Below are 17649 nucleotides of genomic sequence, written 5' to 3'. Positions count from 1 at the left end.
AGTTCTTGTACTTACAAAAAAGTCTCTTTTAAAATTTGGAGTTTATATCAAGAAAAACAGTGAATTGACGACGATTGCTAGTTTAAACCATTTCTAAACGCAGTTAATCGACGAAAAAGGGAAACATTTTTGACAATTTGTTGTGACACAAATAAACGTATGTTTAAAAAGCAAAATCGAATAAAAAATAATTTAGCAAGCACCTCTTCTGTCGGCCACGGTTAAAATAGCAACTGCCCTTTTTTATTGCATTTATGAATTCGCCTTCTCAAATTGAGAAAAATTTACCTAAGTTTTTGGTACTTATCTGTCATAGTTTTTGCGTATGTCAATTTTTTGTCAAAATTTTCATTTGCAGTGCAGGTTCACTCACATTATCACAGCTCTTGAAAAAAATGAAAAAACACGTTTTGTTTTGATTCCGGCAAAGTCTGAAACAAAGTACAAAAAGGAATTGGTTGAATGATTAAAGAAAATACTTTGTTGAAGGGAATGAAAGATTCATAGATAATTTCTTTCTACAACGTGTCTCACCTGAGACTTTCGAGCTTAATAACTCAGTTATTTGTAAACGGATTGATATGAAATTTAGAATGCACAGAGGTGGTCTTTCAAATTACCATTGGATCATTAAACGCCGAAAAATAGGTGGCCACACAAAAAATTTAATCGCTCGGCTGATCCAAGGAAAAAATTAGATTTTGTTGTTAGAAACTTGATCGAAGTTTTGAGCAATGGAGTGTTATACTAAAAAATGAAAATTTTTATACGGATAGCCAACAACAAAATAGACGACCCAAATTTTTTTATTTTAACGAAAGCTCTACCGTTTTTGAGAAAAATAATACGCGCTATCAGTGTGACGTAGACATTTGAGGTAGGTCAGCACCTTAAAGCTAAACAATCGCCATTTTCAATGCTTTTCTTATGGGCATTTAAAAGTTTTTCGTATTTCTTTAATGCTAGAAGTGTAGGAACATTACTTTTACAGAGAAATGATAGCTATGAAAAATGCAATGTCGTTTCTTAAAGATTTTAGCAACTGAGCTAATATTTCTGTAAGTTGAACACATAAATCCTTTTCTAACCTAACTTTTTTCAAACTTCAAAATTCAGTTTTTCTTAATTTGGACATCATATTGATGTAAATTATTATGTGGCCTTTTAAAACTGAGGGAAAAATGGTTTGCCACACTAATGACATTGGATTTCTTCTGAATGACGAATTCATGGGGTGCAACCGGCGCAACCCCAATAAACGGGTTGTTTTCTGTCCCCCTCCCCCATCACGAGGGATGAATAGCAGGTATACGAGGGTAGAGGGTTCAGGCACATACATGGTTGAAAGTAGTACGGGTTGTGAGTTCTGTGCTTCTTTCGTGAGTGTCTTTTGTTATCGTGTTTTTTCCGATCGTTCTCCATATCTTCGTGTTCTTGAATTTTTAAAATTCTGTTTTTCCAAGACATTATCTCATTTTTGTGGTACATCATTAGGTATGATTTGTGAATAATATTTTGTTGCGATACTTTGATAGTTCATGTGTAGTAGGTTTTTACATCACAACTATGGGAATGTGTTGGGCTCCAGATTGCAAACACTATAGTACTCGCGATAAATGCCATTTTTTTAGTTTTCCTAAGTCGGGAAAAGAACGAGCACTATGGAAAAAATTGTTGAGGTAATTTTTAATAGATGTTTTGATATTAATTTTTAATTGCTTGTTTCATTGTTAAATGTAGAAGAGATGTAGAACCCGGACCAGGAGCCTACGTTTGCAGCTGCCATTTTCGGGATGGAAGAAAGGAAAATGGTCCTGAATTATTTTTGCACAATATCGCAAAAAGAGCCTATTTTCAAGTGGAATCTCCAGAAAAAAAAAAGATGAAAAAACAAGGACTCCCTTCTTGTTCTAGTTCCGCTGAATCATTAAGGTAAAAAGTGAATCCTAGTTTTAAATTGATTTACAATTTGATCATTTGAATAGTGTTGATATACCGGAAGAAACAGTACCATCGACAATGAATTTAGAGGAAGTGCCATCGACGTCTACAGCCGTAGTTGCAGCACCAGCAGATATAATTCAAGATGCTCCGTTAGAATCTATGGGTGTGCAAGCACCCTTGGTGTCACATGCGGCTCTTGAAGCAGAAATGTATTTTCTCAAAAAGGAAAATGCTGAACTTAAAGCAAAAATACAATATCTGACAGTACGATTTTGCTATGAAAATGTTCAAGGAAATGACAAACTCATTGTTTTATATACCGGTCTTCCCAATAGCCAGATTTTCGAAGCATTGTTTCACTTAATCGAAAAGTTGGACATAAAATATTACCACAAATGGACAGTCCAAAAGTTAACTAGAATTGACCAACTCTTTTTAACCCTAGTAAAATTACGACTCAATTTCCCTCAACTTGATTTGGCGCAACGCTTTGGGGTTGCCCAAAGCACAGTTTCTAATATTATTTTAACATTTGTCCATGTAATATATGAAATTTTATATAAACAGTTTATGACGACAATGCCTTCGCGCGAAAAAAATAAATCTTGCTTGCCAACATGTTTTAGCAATTTTACTAATTGTAGAGCAGTTCTAGATTGTACCGAAATTTTCACTGTGGTATCACGTAAGTCTATGTCAACACAGAAATTAACATATAGTACTTACAAACATCATAATACTTTCAAAGGGCTAATTGGAGTTGCACCCAATGGTGTCATCACATTTGTAAGTGATTTATACGTGGGATCAACTTCTGATCAAAAAGTTGTTTTAAATTGTGGAATAATCGACATGTTAAAAACTGGAGATATGATTTTAGCCGATAAGGGATTTTTGATCCAAAATATTCTGCCACCAGGGGTCACTTTGAATATTCCACCTTTTTTATCAAATGTCCAATTTACACCAGAGCAAGTTAAGTGTACCGAAAATATTGCACGTGCAAGAATACACGTCGAAAGGGCAATACGCCGATTAAAATGTTATCATATTTTAAATTTTTTGCCAGAGTCTTTGTGCCACTATGGAGATATTGTTTTTAAAGCGACTGCCGCTTTAACAAACCTCCAATTTCCATTAATTAAAGAGGTAGCAGAATTGTTTCAGGATTGTGATGATTAAAATAATGTAAAATAAAAACCATCTATTTATATACAGTTTATTATTGTGAAATAAAGGAAATATATTGGTCAAGATAAAATTCTTTTAAAATATTGATATTTTCTGACCACCCCGGATCTTTTTCAATTTGAAATATCTCTGTGCACTTTGGTGTCCACACGACAAAGTAGCAGATACTTCGACCAGTGATGTGCATTTGCCCCTGTACTTGGTGGTAATAATTGTGATTGCTGTTAAGATTAATGTCCTCATTTTCATCCCTCCAATAAAAATATTTTTTATCCTTCAGGGCTTCAGACAAACTGTCAGTGTCCCTATATTTATATGGGCATTTAATTTCGAGAATCCCATCTTCTTCCACTAATCCATCAGGACTTGCTCCCAAAAAGCCTGATTCTTCCAACCTACAAAAAAAAGTAATATTACATTATTCATCTAAGTTATACGTGTTAATTATTTTCGACCTACCAAAATCCCGTCTCTTGGACTTTAAGATTCGTCGCTTCTTCAAATTCTCTGAGCGCTGTCTTCTCGTGGGTCTTACCCCACTGCACAGCAGCAACCCTGTCAAGCGAATAGCCTTCCGCCAAATTTTTAAATAAAGAGGGTGGGAATCTTCGTCTACTGCAAGCAGATAGTACCATGCCAAACCTGCTGGCCGTTAAACGATGTTTCCTTGCTACATGCCAATTTTCGTTAACATGTTGGCCCCGAGTGCACGCCTCAACCAGTTTAATGCGTGCCTCATCTATTCTGCACTTCTCCAAAAGAAACTTTTGTTTGTCTATGGCCTGCACGTATTCTAAGCTTTGTAGAATTTCTTCGATATCTGCAATAATTTTTCTGGCTTCTTCACTTGCTTCTGGTCTTAGGAGCCAAGTGAAGCCCACCACATTCGTGACGCCTATTTCGGCACGGAACTGAATAATTTCGTCCTCAGTAGAGGACCTAGACAGTGCCGTATAGTTTGATAATTTCGGCTTGTAAACATCAGCTAACTTAATGACTTCTGTTTGTGGTGTTGTTTTTGATGGGGCACTCCACTGACACTCAATGTCAGTAGCACTTACATTATAATGAGCATAATATAATGCTGCAGCCATATGATGGCAAGCCACGTTGCCCCTTGGGCAGGTACAATGTGCCGTCTTAACCCCTTCTTCTAGGTCATATGAAATCTAAAACACACTTTGTAGAAGAAATGTCTAACAGTTAAATAAATACAAACCTCCACAGTATAATTTAGCTTTTTCATGCTCGGTAGAACTTCTGCAGAAATTCTCATCGGTTGTACTGTGCCATCAAACCTAAATTTGGTGACGTGACCGCTGGTAAAAGCATTTTCTCCCCGAACTAAAAAGCGATTACCGTCCCCAAAAAATTTCGCAATAAAGTGAAACTTAACAATGTGCTTTTCTGCCACTAAAATGCATAAATATAATAGTTTCTCAAAGTATAATTAAAGCTTACTCACTTTCTCACCGACAACGTGGTTCCCTGTATTCTTTTATAAAGTTCGTATTTTCACAAAAAGTCACTTCTAAATTAAATTAAAGTCTCTAGTGGCACAAATTACACCCGCTGCAGCTATTTGACACGTTATTAACGCACAAACACAACCAAAAAACCGAAAAACGTATTACACCACATGTAAAAGACTGGTTGTTTAGCTTTGAGCAACTGACCTACCGTAATAAGAGTGGGGAGGTGACGTCACGACTGATAGCGCGTATTGGAAAGGTGAAAATTCCTGGCCTGACGTCAGCAATGTTCCTTTTTGAATCAGCCAGTCACAGAACTTGAGATAGAAAACTGGGCCAACAAAGATAGCTTGAAAGACGTACGTTTTCTCTTAATTTCTGCCTCTGTTGTTTTACATACGACTTCAGATGTCCTGCAGAAGCAGTCATTTTACCAAAACACAAACTCCTGCAAAGTATTAGCACACAACATAGTCACAATCGACAACGCACGATTTTAACATTTGTATTTGACGTTTACCAACCCAAACGTAGGTCGTAGCGTTAATTGTATGCAGCGAAAGACTGACGAATCATTAGTCAAGCCATTGCTTACGTCACAGCGCAAATTTTCTATTATTACTAAAAAAGTACCGATTTAAAAAAACTCAGACCGATATTACTAGACATCATTTTGTGTCTACTTTCAGAATCTGCAATTTCCAAAAACTTTTACTTTCGAGTATAACACTCCATTCAATTAATGAAGCATTGCTAAGCATTATTTTGTGGATGTCTAAAAATACTGTCAAAAGTGCGCTGTTAGAAAAGTGAAATACGCGCTATCAGTCGTGACGTCACCTCCCCACTCTTATTACGGTAGGTCAGTTGCTCAAAGCTAAACAACCAGTCTTTTACATGTGGTGTAATACGTTTTTCGGTTTTTTGGTTGTGTTTGTGCGTTAATAACGTGTCAAATAGCTGCAGCGGGTGTAATTTGTGCCACTAGAGACTTTAATTTAATTTAGAAGTGACTTTTTGTGAAAATACGAACTTTATAAAAGAATACAGGGAACCACGTTGTCGGTGAGAAAGTGAGTAAGCTTTAATTATACTTTGAGAAACTATTATATTTATGCATTTTAGTGGCAGAAAAGCACATTGTTAAGTTTCACTTTATTGCGAAATTTTTTGGGGACGGTAATCGCTTTTTAGTTCGGGGAGAAAATGCTTTTACCAGCGGTCACGTCACCAAATTTAGGTTTGATGGCACAGTACAACCGATGAGAATTTCTGCAGAAGTTCTACCGAGCATGAAAAAGCTAAATTATACTGTGGAGGTTTGTATTTATTTAACTGTTAGACATTTCTTCTACAAAGTGTGTTTTAGATTTCATATGACCTAGAAGAAGGGGTTAAGACGGCACATTGTACCTGCCCAAGGGGCAACGTGGCTTGCCATCATATGGCTGCAGCATTATATTATGCTCATTATAATGTAAGTGCTACTGACATTGAGTGTCAGTGGAGTGCCCCATCAAAAACAACACCACAAACAGAAGTCATTAAGTTAGCTGATGTTTACAAGCCGAAATTATCAAACTATACGGCACTGTCTAGGTCCTCTACTGAGGACGAAATTATTCAGTTCCGTGCCGAAATAGGCGTCACGAATGTGGTGGGCTTCACTTGGCTCCTAAGACCAGAAGCAAGTGAAGAAGCCAGAAAAATTATTGCAGATATCGAAGAAATTCTACAAAGCTTAGAATACGTGCAGGCCATAGACAAACAAAAGTTTCTTTTGGAGAAGTGCAGAATAGATGAGGCACGCATTAAACTGGTTGAGGCGTGCACTCGGGGCCAACATGTTAACGAAAATTGGCATGTAGCAAGGAAACATCGTTTAACGGCCAGCAGGTTTGGCATGGTACTATCTGCTTGCAGTAGACGAAGATTCCCACCCTCTTTATTTAAAAATTTGGCGGAAGGCTATTCGCTTGACAGGGTTGCTGCTGTGCAGTGGGGTAAGACCCACGAGAAGACAGCGCTCAGAGAATTTGAAGAAGCGACGAATCTTAAAGTCCAAGAGACGGGATTTTGGTAGGTCGAAAATAATTAACACGTATAACTTAGATGAATAATGTAATATTACTTTTTTTTGTAGGTTGGAAGAATCAGGCTTTTTGGGAGCAAGTCCTGATGGATTAGTGGAAGAAGATGGGATTCTCGAAATTAAATGCCCATATAAATATAGGGACACTGACAGTTTGTCTGAAGCCCTGAAGGATAAAAAATATTTTTATTGGAGGGATGAAAATGAGGACATTAATCTTAACAGCAATCACAATTATTACCACCAAGTACAGGGGCAAATGCACATCACTGGTCGAAGTATCTGCTACTTTGTCGTGTGGACACCAAAGTGCACAGAGATATTTCAAATTGAAAAAGATCCGGGGTGGTCAGAAAATATCAATATTTTAAAAGAATTTTATCTTGACCAATATATTTCCTTTATTTCACAATAATAAACTGTATATAAATAGATGGTTTTTATTTTACATTATTTTAATCATCACAATCCTGAAACAATTCTGCTACCTCTTTAATTAATGGAAATTGGAGGTTTGTTAAAGCGGCAGTCGCTTTAAAAACAATATCTCCATAGTGGCACAAAGACTCTGGCAAAAAATTTAAAATATGATAACATTTTAATCGGCGTATTGCCCTTTCGACGTGTATTCTTGCACGTGCAATATTTTCGGTACACTTAACTTGCTCTGGTGTAAATTGGACATTTGATAAAAAAGGTGGAATATTCAAAGTGACCCCTGGTGGCAGAATATTTTGGATCAAAAATCCCTTATCGGCTAAAATCATATCTCCAGTTTTTAACATGTCGATTATTCCACAATTTAAAACAACTTTTTGATCAGAAGTTGATCCCACGTATAAATCACTTACAAATGTGATGACACCATTGGGTGCAACTCCAATTAGCCCTTTGAAAGTATTATGATGTTTGTAAGTACTATATGTTAATTTCTGTGTTGACATAGACTTACGTGATACCACAGTGAAAATTTCGGTACAATCTAGAACTGCTCTACAATTAGTAAAATTGCTAAAACATGTTGGCAAGCAAGATTTATTTTTTTCGCGCGAAGGCATTGTCGTCATAAACTGTTTATATAAAATTTCATATATTACATGGACAAATGTTAAAATAATATTAGAAACTGTGCTTTGGGCAACCCCAAAGCGTTGCGCCAAATCAAGTTGAGGGAAATTGAGTCGTAATTTTACTAGGGTTAAAAAGAGTTGGTCAATTCTAGTTAACTTTTGGACTGTCCATTTGTGGTAATATTTTATGTCCAACTTTTCGATTAAGTGAAACAATGCTTCGAAAATCTGGCTATTGGGAAGACCGGTATATAAAACAATGAGTTTGTCATTTCCTTGAACATTTTCATAGCAAAATCGTACTGTCAGATATTGTATTTTTGCTTTAAGTTCAGCATTTTCCTTTTTGAGAAAATACATTTCTGCTTCAAGAGCCGCATGTGACACCAAGGGTGCTTGCACACCCATAGATTCTAACGGAGCATCTTGAATTATATCTGCTGGTGCTGCAACTACGGCTGTAGACGTCGATGGCACTTCCTCTAAATTCATTGTCGATGGTACTGTTTCTTCCGGTATATCAACACTATTCAAATGATCAAATTGTAAATCAATTTAAAACTAGGATTCACTTTTTACCTTAATGATTCAGCGGAACTAGAACAAGAAGGGAGTCCTTGTTTTTTCATCTTTTTTTTTTCTGGAGATTCCACTTGAAAATAGGCTCTTTTTGCGATATTGTGCAAAAATAATTCAGGACCATTTTCCTTTCTTCCATCCCGAAAATGGCAGCTGCAAACGTAGGCTCCTGGTCCGGGTTCTACATCTCTTCTACATTTAACAATGAAACAAGCAATTAAAAATTAATATCAAAACATCTATTAAAAATTACCTCAACAATTTTTTCCATAGTGCTCGTTCTTTTCCCGACTTAGGAAAACTAAAAAAATGGCATTTATCGCGAGTACTATAGTGTTTGCAATCTGGAGCCCAACACATTCCCATAGTTGTGATGTAAAAACCTACTACACATGAACTATCAAAGTATCGCAACAAAATATTATTCACAAATCATACCTAATGATGTACCACAAAAATGAGATAATGTCTTGGAAAAACAGAATTTTAAAAATTCAAGAACACGAAGATATGGAGAACGATCGGAAAAAACACGATAACAAAAGACACTCACGAAAGAAGCACAGAACTCACAACCCGTACTACTTTCAACCATGTATGTGCCTGAACCCTCTACCCTCGTATACCTGCTATTCATCCCTCGTGATGGGGGAGGGGGACAGAAAACAACCCGTTTATTGGGGTTGCGCCGGTTGCACCCCATGAATTCGTCATTCAGAAGAAATCCAATGTCATTAGTGTGGCAAACCATTTTTCCCTCAGTTTTAAAAGGCCACATAATAATTTACATCAATATGATGTCCAAATTAAGAAAAACTGAATTTTGAAGTTTGAAAAAAGTTAGGTTAGAAAAGGATTTATGTGTTCAACTTACAGAAATATTAGCTCAGTTGCTAAAATCTTTAAGAAACGACATTGCATTTTTCATAGCTATCATTTCTCTGTAAAAGTAATGTTCCTACACTTCTAGCATTAAAGAAATACGAAAAACTTTTAAATGCCCATAAGAAAAGCATTGAAAATGGCGATTGTTTAGCTTTAAGGTGCTGACCTACCTCAAATGTCTACGTCACACTGATTACGCGCTATCAGTCGTGACGTCACCTCCCCACTCTTATTACGGTAGGTCAGTTGCTCAAAGCTAAACAACCAGTCTTTTACATGTGGTGTAATACGTTTTTCGGTTTTTTGGTTGTGTTTGTGCGTTAATAACGTGTCAAATAGCTGCAGCGGGTGTAATTTGTGCCACTAGAGACTTTAATTTAATTTAGAAGTGACTTTTTGTGAAAATACGAACTTTATAAAAGAATACAGGGAACCACGTTGTCGGTGAGAAAGTGAGTAAGCTTTAATTATACTTTGAGAAACTATTATATTTATGCATTTTAGTGGCAGAAAAGCACATTGTTAAGTTTCACTTTATTGCGAAATTTTTTGGGGACGGTAATCGCTTTTTAGTTCGGGGAGAAAATGCTTTTACCAGCGGTCACGTCACCAAATTTAGGTTTGATGGCACAGTACAACCGATGAGAATTTCTGCAGAAGTTCTACCGAGCATGAAAAAGCTAAATTATACTGTGGAGGTTTGTATTTATTTAACTGTTAGACATTTCTTCTACAAAGTGTGTTTTAGATTTCATATGACCTAGAAGAAGGGGTTAAGACGGCACATTGTACCTGCCCAAGGGGCAACGTGGCTTGCCATCATATGGCTGCAGCATTATATTATGCTCATTATAATGTAAGTGCTACTGACATTGAGTGTCAGTGGAGTGCCCCATCAAAAACAACACCACAAACAGAAGTCATTAAGTTAGCTGATGTTTACAAGCCGAAATTATCAAACTATACGGCACTGTCTAGGTCCTCTACTGAGGACGAAATTATTCAGTTCCGTGCCGAAATAGGCGTCACGAATGTGGTGGGCTTCACTTGGCTCCTAAGACCAGAAGCAAGTGAAGAAGCCAGAAAAATTATTGCAGATATCGAAGAAATTCTACAAAGCTTAGAATACGTGCAGGCCATAGACAAACAAAAGTTTCTTTTGGAGAAGTGCAGAATAGATGAGGCACGCATTAAACTGGTTGAGGCGTGCACTCGGGGCCAACATGTTAACGAAAATTGGCATGTAGCAAGGAAACATCGTTTAACGGCCAGCAGGTTTGGCATGGTACTATCTGCTTGCAGTAGACGAAGATTCCCACCCTCTTTATTTAAAAATTTGGCGGAAGGCTATTCGCTTGACAGGGTTGCTGCTGTGCAGTGGGGTAAGACCCACGAGAAGACAGCGCTCAGAGAATTTGAAGAAGCGACGAATCTTAAAGTCCAAGAGACGGGATTTTGGTAGGTCGAAAATAATTAACACGTATAACTTAGATGAATAATGTAATATTACTTTTTTTTGTAGGTTGGAAGAATCAGGCTTTTTGGGAGCAAGTCCTGATGGATTAGTGGAAGAAGATGGGATTCTCGAAATTAAATGCCCATATAAATATAGGGACACTGACAGTTTGTCTGAAGCCCTGAAGGATAAAAAATATTTTTATTGGAGGGATGAAAATGAGGACATTAATCTTAACAGCAATCACAATTATTACCACCAAGTACAGGGGCAAATGCACATCACTGGTCGAAGTATCTGCTACTTTGTCGTGTGGACACCAAAGTGCACAGAGATATTTCAAATTGAAAAAGATCCGGGGTGGTCAGAAAATATCAATATTTTAAAAGAATTTTATCTTGACCAATATATTTCCTTTATTTCACAATAATAAACTGTATATAAATAGATGGTTTTTATTTTACATTATTTTAATCATCACAATCCTGAAACAATTCTGCTACCTCTTTAATTAATGGAAATTGGAGGTTTGTTAAAGCGGCAGTCGCTTTAAAAACAATATCTCCATAGTGGCACAAAGACTCTGGCAAAAAATTTAAAATATGATAACATTTTAATCGGCGTATTGCCCTTTCGACGTGTATTCTTGCACGTGCAATATTTTCGGTACACTTAACTTGCTCTGGTGTAAATTGGACATTTGATAAAAAAGGTGGAATATTCAAAGTGACCCCTGGTGGCAGAATATTTTGGATCAAAAATCCCTTATCGGCTAAAATCATATCTCCAGTTTTTAACATGTCGATTATTCCACAATTTAAAACAACTTTTTGATCAGAAGTTGATCCCACGTATAAATCACTTACAAATGTGATGACACCATTGGGTGCAACTCCAATTAGCCCTTTGAAAGTATTATGATGTTTGTAAGTACTATATGTTAATTTCTGTGTTGACATAGACTTACGTGATACCACAGTGAAAATTTCGGTACAATCTAGAACTGCTCTACAATTAGTAAAATTGCTAAAACATGTTGGCAAGCAAGATTTATTTTTTTCGCGCGAAGGCATTGTCGTCATAAACTGTTTATATAAAATTTCATATATTACATGGACAAATGTTAAAATAATATTAGAAACTGTGCTTTGGGCAACCCCAAAGCGTTGCGCCAAATCAAGTTGAGGGAAATTGAGTCGTAATTTTACTAGGGTTAAAAAGAGTTGGTCAATTCTAGTTAACTTTTGGACTGTCCATTTGTGGTAATATTTTATGTCCAACTTTTCGATTAAGTGAAACAATGCTTCGAAAATCTGGCTATTGGGAAGACCGGTATATAAAACAATGAGTTTGTCATTTCCTTGAACATTTTCATAGCAAAATCGTACTGTCAGATATTGTATTTTTGCTTTAAGTTCAGCATTTTCCTTTTTGAGAAAATACATTTCTGCTTCAAGAGCCGCATGTGACACCAAGGGTGCTTGCACACCCATAGATTCTAACGGAGCATCTTGAATTATATCTGCTGGTGCTGCAACTACGGCTGTAGACGTCGATGGCACTTCCTCTAAATTCATTGTCGATGGTACTGTTTCTTCCGGTATATCAACACTATTCAAATGATCAAATTGTAAATCAATTTAAAACTAGGATTCACTTTTTACCTTAATGATTCAGCGGAACTAGAACAAGAAGGGAGTCCTTGTTTTTTCATCTTTTTTTTTTCTGGAGATTCCACTTGAAAATAGGCTCTTTTTGCGATATTGTGCAAAAATAATTCAGGACCATTTTCCTTTCTTCCATCCCGAAAATGGCAGCTGCAAACGTAGGCTCCTGGTCCGGGTTCTACATCTCTTCTACATTTAACAATGAAACAAGCAATTAAAAATTAATATCAAAACATCTATTAAAAATTACCTCAACAATTTTTTCCATAGTGCTCGTTCTTTTCCCGACTTAGGAAAACTAAAAAAATGGCATTTATCGCGAGTACTATAGTGTTTGCAATCTGGAGCCCAACACATTCCCATAGTTGTGATGTAAAAACCTACTACACATGAACTATCAAAGTATCGCAACAAAATATTATTCACAAATCATACCTAATGATGTACCACAAAAATGAGATAATGTCTTGGAAAAACAGAATTTTAAAAATTCAAGAACACGAAGATATGGAGAACGATCGGAAAAAACACGATAACAAAAGACACTCACGAAAGAAGCACAGAACTCACAACCCGTACTACTTTCAACCATGTATGTGCCTGAACCCTCTACCCTCGTATACCTGCTATTCATCCCTCGTGATGGGGGAGGGGGACAGAAAACAACCCGTTTATTGGGGTTGCGCCGGTTGCACCCCATGAATTCGTCATTCAGAAGAAATCCAATGTCATTAGTGTGGCAAACCATTTTTCCCTCAGTTTTAAAAGGCCACATAATAATTTACATCAATATGATGTCCAAATTAAGAAAAACTGAATTTTGAAGTTTGAAAAAAGTTAGGTTAGAAAAGGATTTATGTGTTCAACTTACAGAAATATTAGCTCAGTTGCTAAAATCTTTAAGAAACGACATTGCATTTTTCATAGCTATCATTTCTCTGTAAAAGTAATGTTCCTACACTTCTAGCATTAAAGAAATACGAAAAACTTTTAAATGCCCATAAGAAAAGCATTGAAAATGGCGATTGTTTAGCTTTAAGGTGCTGACCTACCTCAAATGTCTACGTCACACTGATAGCGCGTATTGTATTAATTTGGTGAAATTACTTTAAAAACGAACAACAGTGGCAGGAATTTCTATGGTATTGAAAAAGGAAACAAAATTCGCCTATGGAAAGTGTCGTTGGACTTCTTGTGAAATGTTATTCAAATAAAGCCTTCATAATATTTATGAAATGTCTCTTGCGTGACATGTTTGTGCGAGTAGGATTAACCAAAAATCAGTGGTAGTGCTCATTTGTTTCATAGATCTACGCTTTTGCATTTGTACCCACGTGTAACAGTTTTTTTTCTTTTTTCATGCAAAACAAACATCTTTCAAAGTTGATTTTTTTTCTTACAACATTTTATGTTGACTATGATTTTTTTAAAATAAGTCTTAAATAATATAACATTTTGAAAAGGCAGGTATAAATTACCTTTTTACGAATTTAGTTGTTGCATTAATTGAATTTTAATCTTTGGCTTCTAAAATATTTGCATTTTAAATTTCATAAAAATCCGTTGACAATTATCTAAGGTATCAGGCTGGAATGTCTTAGGTGAGACACCCTGTATAATTTTCATCGGAATTGACTATCTTTGTGGTTGCCGTAAGTAAGGGTCTGATTTCAAGTTTGGTCGCAAAGTTGCGTGGGCTGCAGTTGCATAGCAGCAACCAATAACATTGCTAGATTTGCGTCGTTGCTATAACAATACCGACGCACCGACTTGCGTCGGTCGTAAATTAACTTGAAATCAGCCCCTTATGGACAGATTTCAAGCTAATAGTAGTATAGAACAAAACAAAGAAAATAGATAAAAAATATATATACAATCGAAAACAGCAAACAAAAATGTCGGTGGTTACTTAAAAAAAAAATTACGATAAAACTCAAAAACCATTGACGTTATAAATGTCACTATGGTGTAAAATGTAGCATTAAAAAAGTAACCTAATCAGGATTTGTTGGAAAAATTACCCTTAAAAAAATATAAATTTTGTGTGTTACTAGTGGCTTAGTCTGTATTGGTAACTTTTTCGCTTTATTACATGCCTAAATTGTACAGTTTAAAATAAAATTAAGAACTATACAGTGTGTATCAAAAATACGTGTCTTAATTGTAACAGATAACAAAGCTCAAGAAATAAAACGTCTTTTCTATTTGTAATTTTTCAATTAAAAAATTCGCAAATTTAATTAAAATTTAGAAAAAGATAACATACTGAAACGTGTACAAAAATAAAAGTGCCGAACTATTTTCGTTGTGATAGAATCGGACAATTTAAAGCAACAATGAAAATTGTATTAAACACTGACCGTCTCGTTTGCACAAAAGAAAGGAGGAATACAGTGAAAATTATAAATAATAATTTTGCAAAAAGTTATATAAAAAAGTTGTTGCATTTGAAGAGCACACGTATTTCTGATACTACTGTATATAATCCAGTATTATTTTTTACTAAAAAATAAAATTAACAATTTTTGGAAAAAAAGAACATTACATGCAATACTTAAACATTGCACCTACCAGATTCTCTACTTATGATTTATCTAGCTTGTGGCTCTGACCCTGTTCCAGCTCAAGTTGCGTTAGTTTGGTTATCAGAATCATATCTTTTTTTCACTTTGTTTTACAGAAAAACTGTATCTTTGGTCATTGTAGCAGCACCTGATACAAGTTTTTAGCTAGTCATTTTACACAACATGCAACAGGCACAGTTCAACGACTGCTTCACCAACACTCTTAAAAGAACTAAAAAAAATTAGTAAGTACGAGCTGATTTTGTTTGCAACTCAAGTGGTTTCTGATGGCAAACGTAAGCTTATTGGTGAATAAGACATTTCCACTTCATAAAAAACACATAATACTGCCAATCCTGTTAAAAAAGCAAAAACACGAAAATACAGGTGCCTCAAAACTGGTGAATTTGGAGTGGTAAAGAATCACTTCACTAGTCTAAATATAGAAACAAAATAGATTCAGGTCTTCGGGTGCTCTTTGAACTGCGTTTTTTCAAATGCGGGATAAAAATAAATAAAACTTTTTTTTTGAGAAATCATTTTACATTATTCTCCACAATCATCTTTACCATAAATAAATAAGAGTGATCTTCAAGTGATTCTCTAAAATGCTCTGAACTCGGAATTCGCCAATTTTGAGACACCTGTATAAAAAATGTAAAATAAATGTTAATGTAGTTTTGTGACAGACAAAATTCAATTGAAAGTTAAATTTTTCTAAACACTTCGCAACAAGCCAATGGGTCGTACTTTAAATAAATATTCGTATTTTTTGAGACAGAATGTAAACACCGGCAACATATTATTTTAGTGTTTTTCAGTGATTTCATAATATTTTCTTACTTTTTTCGAATCGTGGTTAGAGTGGCATCCTTGTCTTCTTGTCCTTTTCAATCTCTGTTCAATCAATTAAATCTACACAGAGAACCGTAGGTTTTAAAACCAAGCCGGAAAATGTGTTCTACTTAGTGTAAACTTAGTTTAGAAAAGAGAGAAATTTCAGTACTATCACCTAGGACAAAGTTGTTCTTTAAGTTGCCAATGGCTTTAAAAAAGTAGGGTAAAGTGAAACATTAATATTTCTTGTTAGTTCAAAAATCTATTTTACAAATATTGATAGTACAGATCCAATAACCAAAATAACAGGATTTTTGTCAACGAAAAAGAAAAAACGTCACAAATGTCAAAAAATCTGATAATATTTTAGTAAAACTCAAATTAACTTATTTAATTTAAAATATTATTGTTTTTCATATTTCGTTGATCTTTATGCATGTAGTACAAATTATGTATCTTACAAATCTAGTATAACAGAATATTTAACACAACTTAATCTAAGTTATATGAATTTGTCATTTGATTTTTAGTCCAACCAAATTTCCAAAAATCAGACAATTCATATTCCCCGGTCTTTTTTGAAGCTCAATGTTTCTATTTACTAAAACTAAACTAATAATGTAATAAATATGTTTGATGTAAATTTACAACATCTCCCAAAATAATAAATCATCGAACCGAAATACGAAAATTGTTAAATGATTGTAATCAGTTTCCAACTTATAAAATTAACAAAAACGTAAATAGTGGAGTTAAAATTTTGAAAAATTAATGAAAGGTTTCCGTATTTCGTTAACAATTATCCACACACTAATATACACAACAAACAAAGTTACAATAAAATGTAATGTAAAGTTTAGTCACTTACTTATTGTCAACGATTTTTAGACCAAATACGATTTCCAAAAATCTGACAATTTGACGTTTTTTCTTTTAAGACCGGGGGCAATTATTTTTAAAATCACAGAAAATAAAGCGTTCACAAAAACATGTTCATTGGCACAATAATCAGTATTATATTACTGATAGAAGAAAATCAGACAGACTTATTATTTGAAATTTGGAAAACACTGACAATTTATTGTGAATTGTACATTGAATGCAAAATCAAAAACAATATCGATAATGTTTTCCCAATTTCATTACACCTTCCACTTGTTTAAACAATTTGCATCGTTACTCCAACCGTAGCGAGACAAAAGCAGCTTTTACAAACCAAAGAAAAAATGTTTTGTTTTAAATGATTTTCCAATTTAGTAAAAATCTGCGGCAAAAATTATCAAGTGTTAGCAAAAGCTGCCTTACATTTTAAACTGTAAAAGCTATTATTCGTATTTTTTCATAGTCGTTTCTGCATTTTTGTTTCATTCTTTTTATTCTGTTTTTTTTTGTTATTTTTTTGTGCTTCTTTGTTTTGTACTTTTTTCTTGACTTTTTTTTCAAACGACTAAAAATTTTACACAGGTGATTACAAGCAGATTTACTGATATATTGCTGTGGGGGTAAAACAACCGAACTTACAACAATAAATCTGCTTCACATTCGTGTCTTAAAACTATTTTTTTAAATTTTTAATTGACTATGTTCTCAATGTGAACAGAAAGTAAGGACAAATTTGTGCAAAGATCAACGAACTTTTGAACAAAATAAAGTTAATATAAAATTGATTACTCATTAAAAACATAGACAATATGTAAGCCATTAAAACTAATACCGGGAACAATTATTTTTAATTTACAGAAAATAAAGCGTTTAAGTTATGCTCACAAGTTCAAGGATCGATATTACATTACCTGTCGAAGACAATTAATTAACTTATTGTTTGAAATTTGGAAAACAGAACGCCAGTTTACTATGAATTAATTTTAATAAACCTGATCAAAAAACGTAAC

The 17649-nt window shown here is 34.7% G+C and overlaps 6 protein-coding genes across 19 annotated transcripts; 3 read left to right on the top strand and 3 right to left on the bottom strand.

Moving 5' to 3' along the window:
• Positions 1-835: 835 nt before the first annotated feature.
• On the top strand, positions 836-3205 carry LOC135265513 (uncharacterized). 4 transcript variants are annotated; one of them, XM_064355213.1, is made up of 6 exons: positions 836-1058; positions 1117-1494; positions 1547-1679; positions 1741-1932; positions 1986-2629; positions 2693-3205. In XM_064355213.1, the coding sequence occupies exons 2-6, from the start codon at positions 1155-1157 to the stop codon at positions 3124-3126; spliced, it is 1743 nt and encodes a 580-aa protein (XP_064211283.1). In that variant the 5' UTR covers positions 836-1058; positions 1117-1154; the 3' UTR covers positions 3127-3205. The 4 variants fall into 4 exon arrangements, 2 of the variants coding, with proteins under 2 accessions (XP_064211283.1, XP_064211286.1); XR_010333248.1 differs by having other exon boundaries at positions 1550-1679; positions 1986-3205; XM_064355216.1 differs by having other exon boundaries at positions 1117-1306; positions 1632-1679; positions 1986-3205.
• Positions 3150-4867, bottom strand: LOC135265516 (uncharacterized). 4 transcript variants are annotated; one of them, XR_010333256.1, is made up of 5 exons: positions 4601-4867; positions 4355-4548; positions 4017-4304; positions 3595-3955; positions 3150-3530 (listed from the first exon to the last, which is right to left on the bottom strand). XR_010333256.1 is itself a non-coding variant. In XM_064355235.1 (5 exons), the coding sequence occupies exons 3-5, from the start codon at positions 4409-4411 to the stop codon at positions 3167-3169; spliced, it is 1131 nt and encodes a 376-aa protein (XP_064211305.1). In that variant the 5' UTR covers positions 4412-4479; positions 4532-4548; positions 4601-4867; the 3' UTR covers positions 3150-3166. The 4 variants fall into 4 exon arrangements, 2 of the variants coding, with proteins under 2 accessions (XP_064211305.1, XP_064211303.1); XR_010333257.1 differs by having other exon boundaries at positions 4197-4304; XM_064355235.1 differs by having other exon boundaries at positions 3595-4304; positions 4355-4479; positions 4532-4548.
• A 529-nt stretch (positions 4868-5396) lies between these two features.
• LOC135265523 (uncharacterized) lies at positions 5397-7131 on the top strand. Of its 3 annotated transcripts, none has more exons than XR_010333260.1 (5): positions 5397-5680; positions 5733-5926; positions 5977-6264; positions 6326-6686; positions 6751-7131. XR_010333260.1 is itself a non-coding variant. In XM_064355250.1 (5 exons), exons 3-5 carry the CDS (start codon positions 5870-5872, stop codon positions 7112-7114), a joined length of 1131 nt encoding a protein of 376 aa, XP_064211320.1. In that variant the 5' UTR covers positions 5398-5680; positions 5733-5749; positions 5802-5869; the 3' UTR covers positions 7115-7131. The 3 variants fall into 3 exon arrangements, 2 of the variants coding, with proteins under 2 accessions (XP_064211320.1, XP_064211316.1); XM_064355250.1 differs by having other exon boundaries at positions 5398-5680; positions 5733-5749; positions 5802-5926; positions 5977-6686; XM_064355246.1 differs by having other exon boundaries at positions 5398-5680; positions 5977-6686.
• On the bottom strand, positions 7124-9409 carry LOC135265514 (uncharacterized). 3 transcript variants are annotated; one of them, XM_064355230.1, is made up of 7 exons: positions 9223-9409; positions 8787-9164; positions 8602-8734; positions 8349-8540; positions 7652-8295; positions 7512-7588; positions 7124-7456 (listed from the first exon to the last, which is right to left on the bottom strand). In XM_064355230.1, exons 2-7 carry the CDS (start codon positions 9124-9126, stop codon positions 7439-7441), a joined length of 1404 nt encoding a protein of 467 aa, XP_064211300.1. In that variant the 5' UTR covers positions 9127-9164; positions 9223-9409; the 3' UTR covers positions 7124-7438. The 3 variants fall into 3 exon arrangements, 2 of the variants coding, with proteins under 2 accessions (XP_064211300.1, XP_064211299.1); XM_064355229.1 differs by having other exon boundaries at positions 7124-7588; positions 9223-9406; XR_010333254.1 differs by having other exon boundaries at positions 7124-8295; positions 8602-8731; positions 9223-9407.
• An 11-nt stretch (positions 9410-9420) lies between these two features.
• LOC135265519 (uncharacterized) lies at positions 9421-11136 on the top strand. 2 transcript variants are annotated; one of them, XM_064355242.1, is made up of 5 exons: positions 9421-9685; positions 9738-9754; positions 9807-9931; positions 9982-10691; positions 10756-11136. In XM_064355242.1, exons 3-5 carry the CDS (start codon positions 9875-9877, stop codon positions 11117-11119), a joined length of 1131 nt encoding a protein of 376 aa, XP_064211312.1. In that variant the 5' UTR covers positions 9421-9685; positions 9738-9754; positions 9807-9874; the 3' UTR covers positions 11120-11136. The 2 variants fall into 2 exon arrangements, with proteins under 2 accessions (XP_064211312.1, XP_064211310.1); XM_064355240.1 differs by having other exon boundaries at positions 9738-9931.
• Positions 11129-13470, bottom strand: LOC107398598 (uncharacterized). 3 transcript variants are annotated; one of them, XM_064355223.1, is made up of 7 exons: positions 13228-13470; positions 12792-13169; positions 12607-12739; positions 12354-12545; positions 11657-12300; positions 11517-11593; positions 11129-11461 (listed from the first exon to the last, which is right to left on the bottom strand). In XM_064355223.1, exons 2-7 carry the CDS (start codon positions 13129-13131, stop codon positions 11444-11446), a joined length of 1404 nt encoding a protein of 467 aa, XP_064211293.1. In that variant the 5' UTR covers positions 13132-13169; positions 13228-13470; the 3' UTR covers positions 11129-11443. The 3 variants fall into 3 exon arrangements, 2 of the variants coding, with proteins under 2 accessions (XP_064211293.1, XP_064211292.1); XM_064355222.1 differs by having other exon boundaries at positions 11129-11593; XR_010333253.1 differs by having other exon boundaries at positions 11129-12300; positions 12607-12736.
• Positions 13471-17649: the final 4179 nt, after the last annotated feature.

Source organism: Tribolium castaneum, chromosome 1, assembly GCF_031307605.1.
Source record: "Tribolium castaneum strain GA2 chromosome 1, icTriCast1.1, whole genome shotgun sequence".
Lineage (NCBI taxonomy): Eukaryota > Metazoa > Arthropoda > Insecta > Coleoptera > Tenebrionidae > Tribolium > Tribolium castaneum.
This window is presented reverse-complemented; position numbering and strand designations above follow the sequence as displayed.

Bases quoted from the DNA above. Each gene is read 5' to 3' on its own strand.
- LOC135265513 (XM_064355213.1), top strand. From the start codon at position 1,155: ATGTGGCCTTTTAAAACTGAGGGAAAAATGGTTTGCCACACTAATGAC. The intron at 1,680-1,740 runs GTAATTTTTAAT...TGTTAAATGTAG, and splicing joins CTATGGAAAAAATTGTTGAG to AAGAGATGTAGAACCCGGAC. The intron at 2,630-2,692 runs GTAAGTCTATGT...ATACTTTCAAAG, and splicing joins AATTTTCACTGTGGTATCAC to GGCTAATTGGAGTTGCACCC.
- LOC135265516 (XM_064355233.1), bottom strand. The intron at 4,305-4,354 runs GTTTGTATTTAT...AGTGTGTTTTAG, and splicing joins AGCTAAATTATACTGTGGAG to ATTTCATATGACCTAGAAGA. The intron at 3,531-3,594 runs GTAGGTCGAAAA...TTTTTTTTGTAG, and splicing joins GTCCAAGAGACGGGATTTTG to GTTGGAAGAATCAGGCTTTT.
- LOC135265514 (XM_064355229.1), bottom strand. From the start codon at position 9,126: ATGTGGCCTTTTAAAACTGAGGGAAAAATGGTTTGCCACACTAATGAC. The intron at 8,541-8,601 runs GTAATTTTTAAT...TGTTAAATGTAG, and splicing joins CTATGGAAAAAATTGTTGAG to AAGAGATGTAGAACCCGGAC. The intron at 8,296-8,348 runs GTAAAAAGTGAA...TCATTTGAATAG, and splicing joins AGTTCCGCTGAATCATTAAG to TGTTGATATACCGGAAGAAA.
- LOC135265519 (XM_064355240.1), top strand. The intron at 9,932-9,981 runs GTTTGTATTTAT...AGTGTGTTTTAG, and splicing joins AGCTAAATTATACTGTGGAG to ATTTCATATGACCTAGAAGA. The intron at 10,692-10,755 runs GTAGGTCGAAAA...TTTTTTTTGTAG, and splicing joins GTCCAAGAGACGGGATTTTG to GTTGGAAGAATCAGGCTTTT.
- LOC107398598 (XM_064355222.1), bottom strand. From the start codon at position 13,131: ATGTGGCCTTTTAAAACTGAGGGAAAAATGGTTTGCCACACTAATGAC. The intron at 12,301-12,353 runs GTAAAAAGTGAA...TCATTTGAATAG, and splicing joins AGTTCCGCTGAATCATTAAG to TGTTGATATACCGGAAGAAA. The intron at 11,594-11,656 runs GTAAGTCTATGT...ATACTTTCAAAG, and splicing joins AATTTTCACTGTGGTATCAC to GGCTAATTGGAGTTGCACCC.
- LOC135265523 (XM_064355246.1), top strand. The intron at 5,927-5,976 runs GTTTGTATTTAT...AGTGTGTTTTAG, and splicing joins AGCTAAATTATACTGTGGAG to ATTTCATATGACCTAGAAGA. The intron at 6,687-6,750 runs GTAGGTCGAAAA...TTTTTTTTGTAG, and splicing joins GTCCAAGAGACGGGATTTTG to GTTGGAAGAATCAGGCTTTT.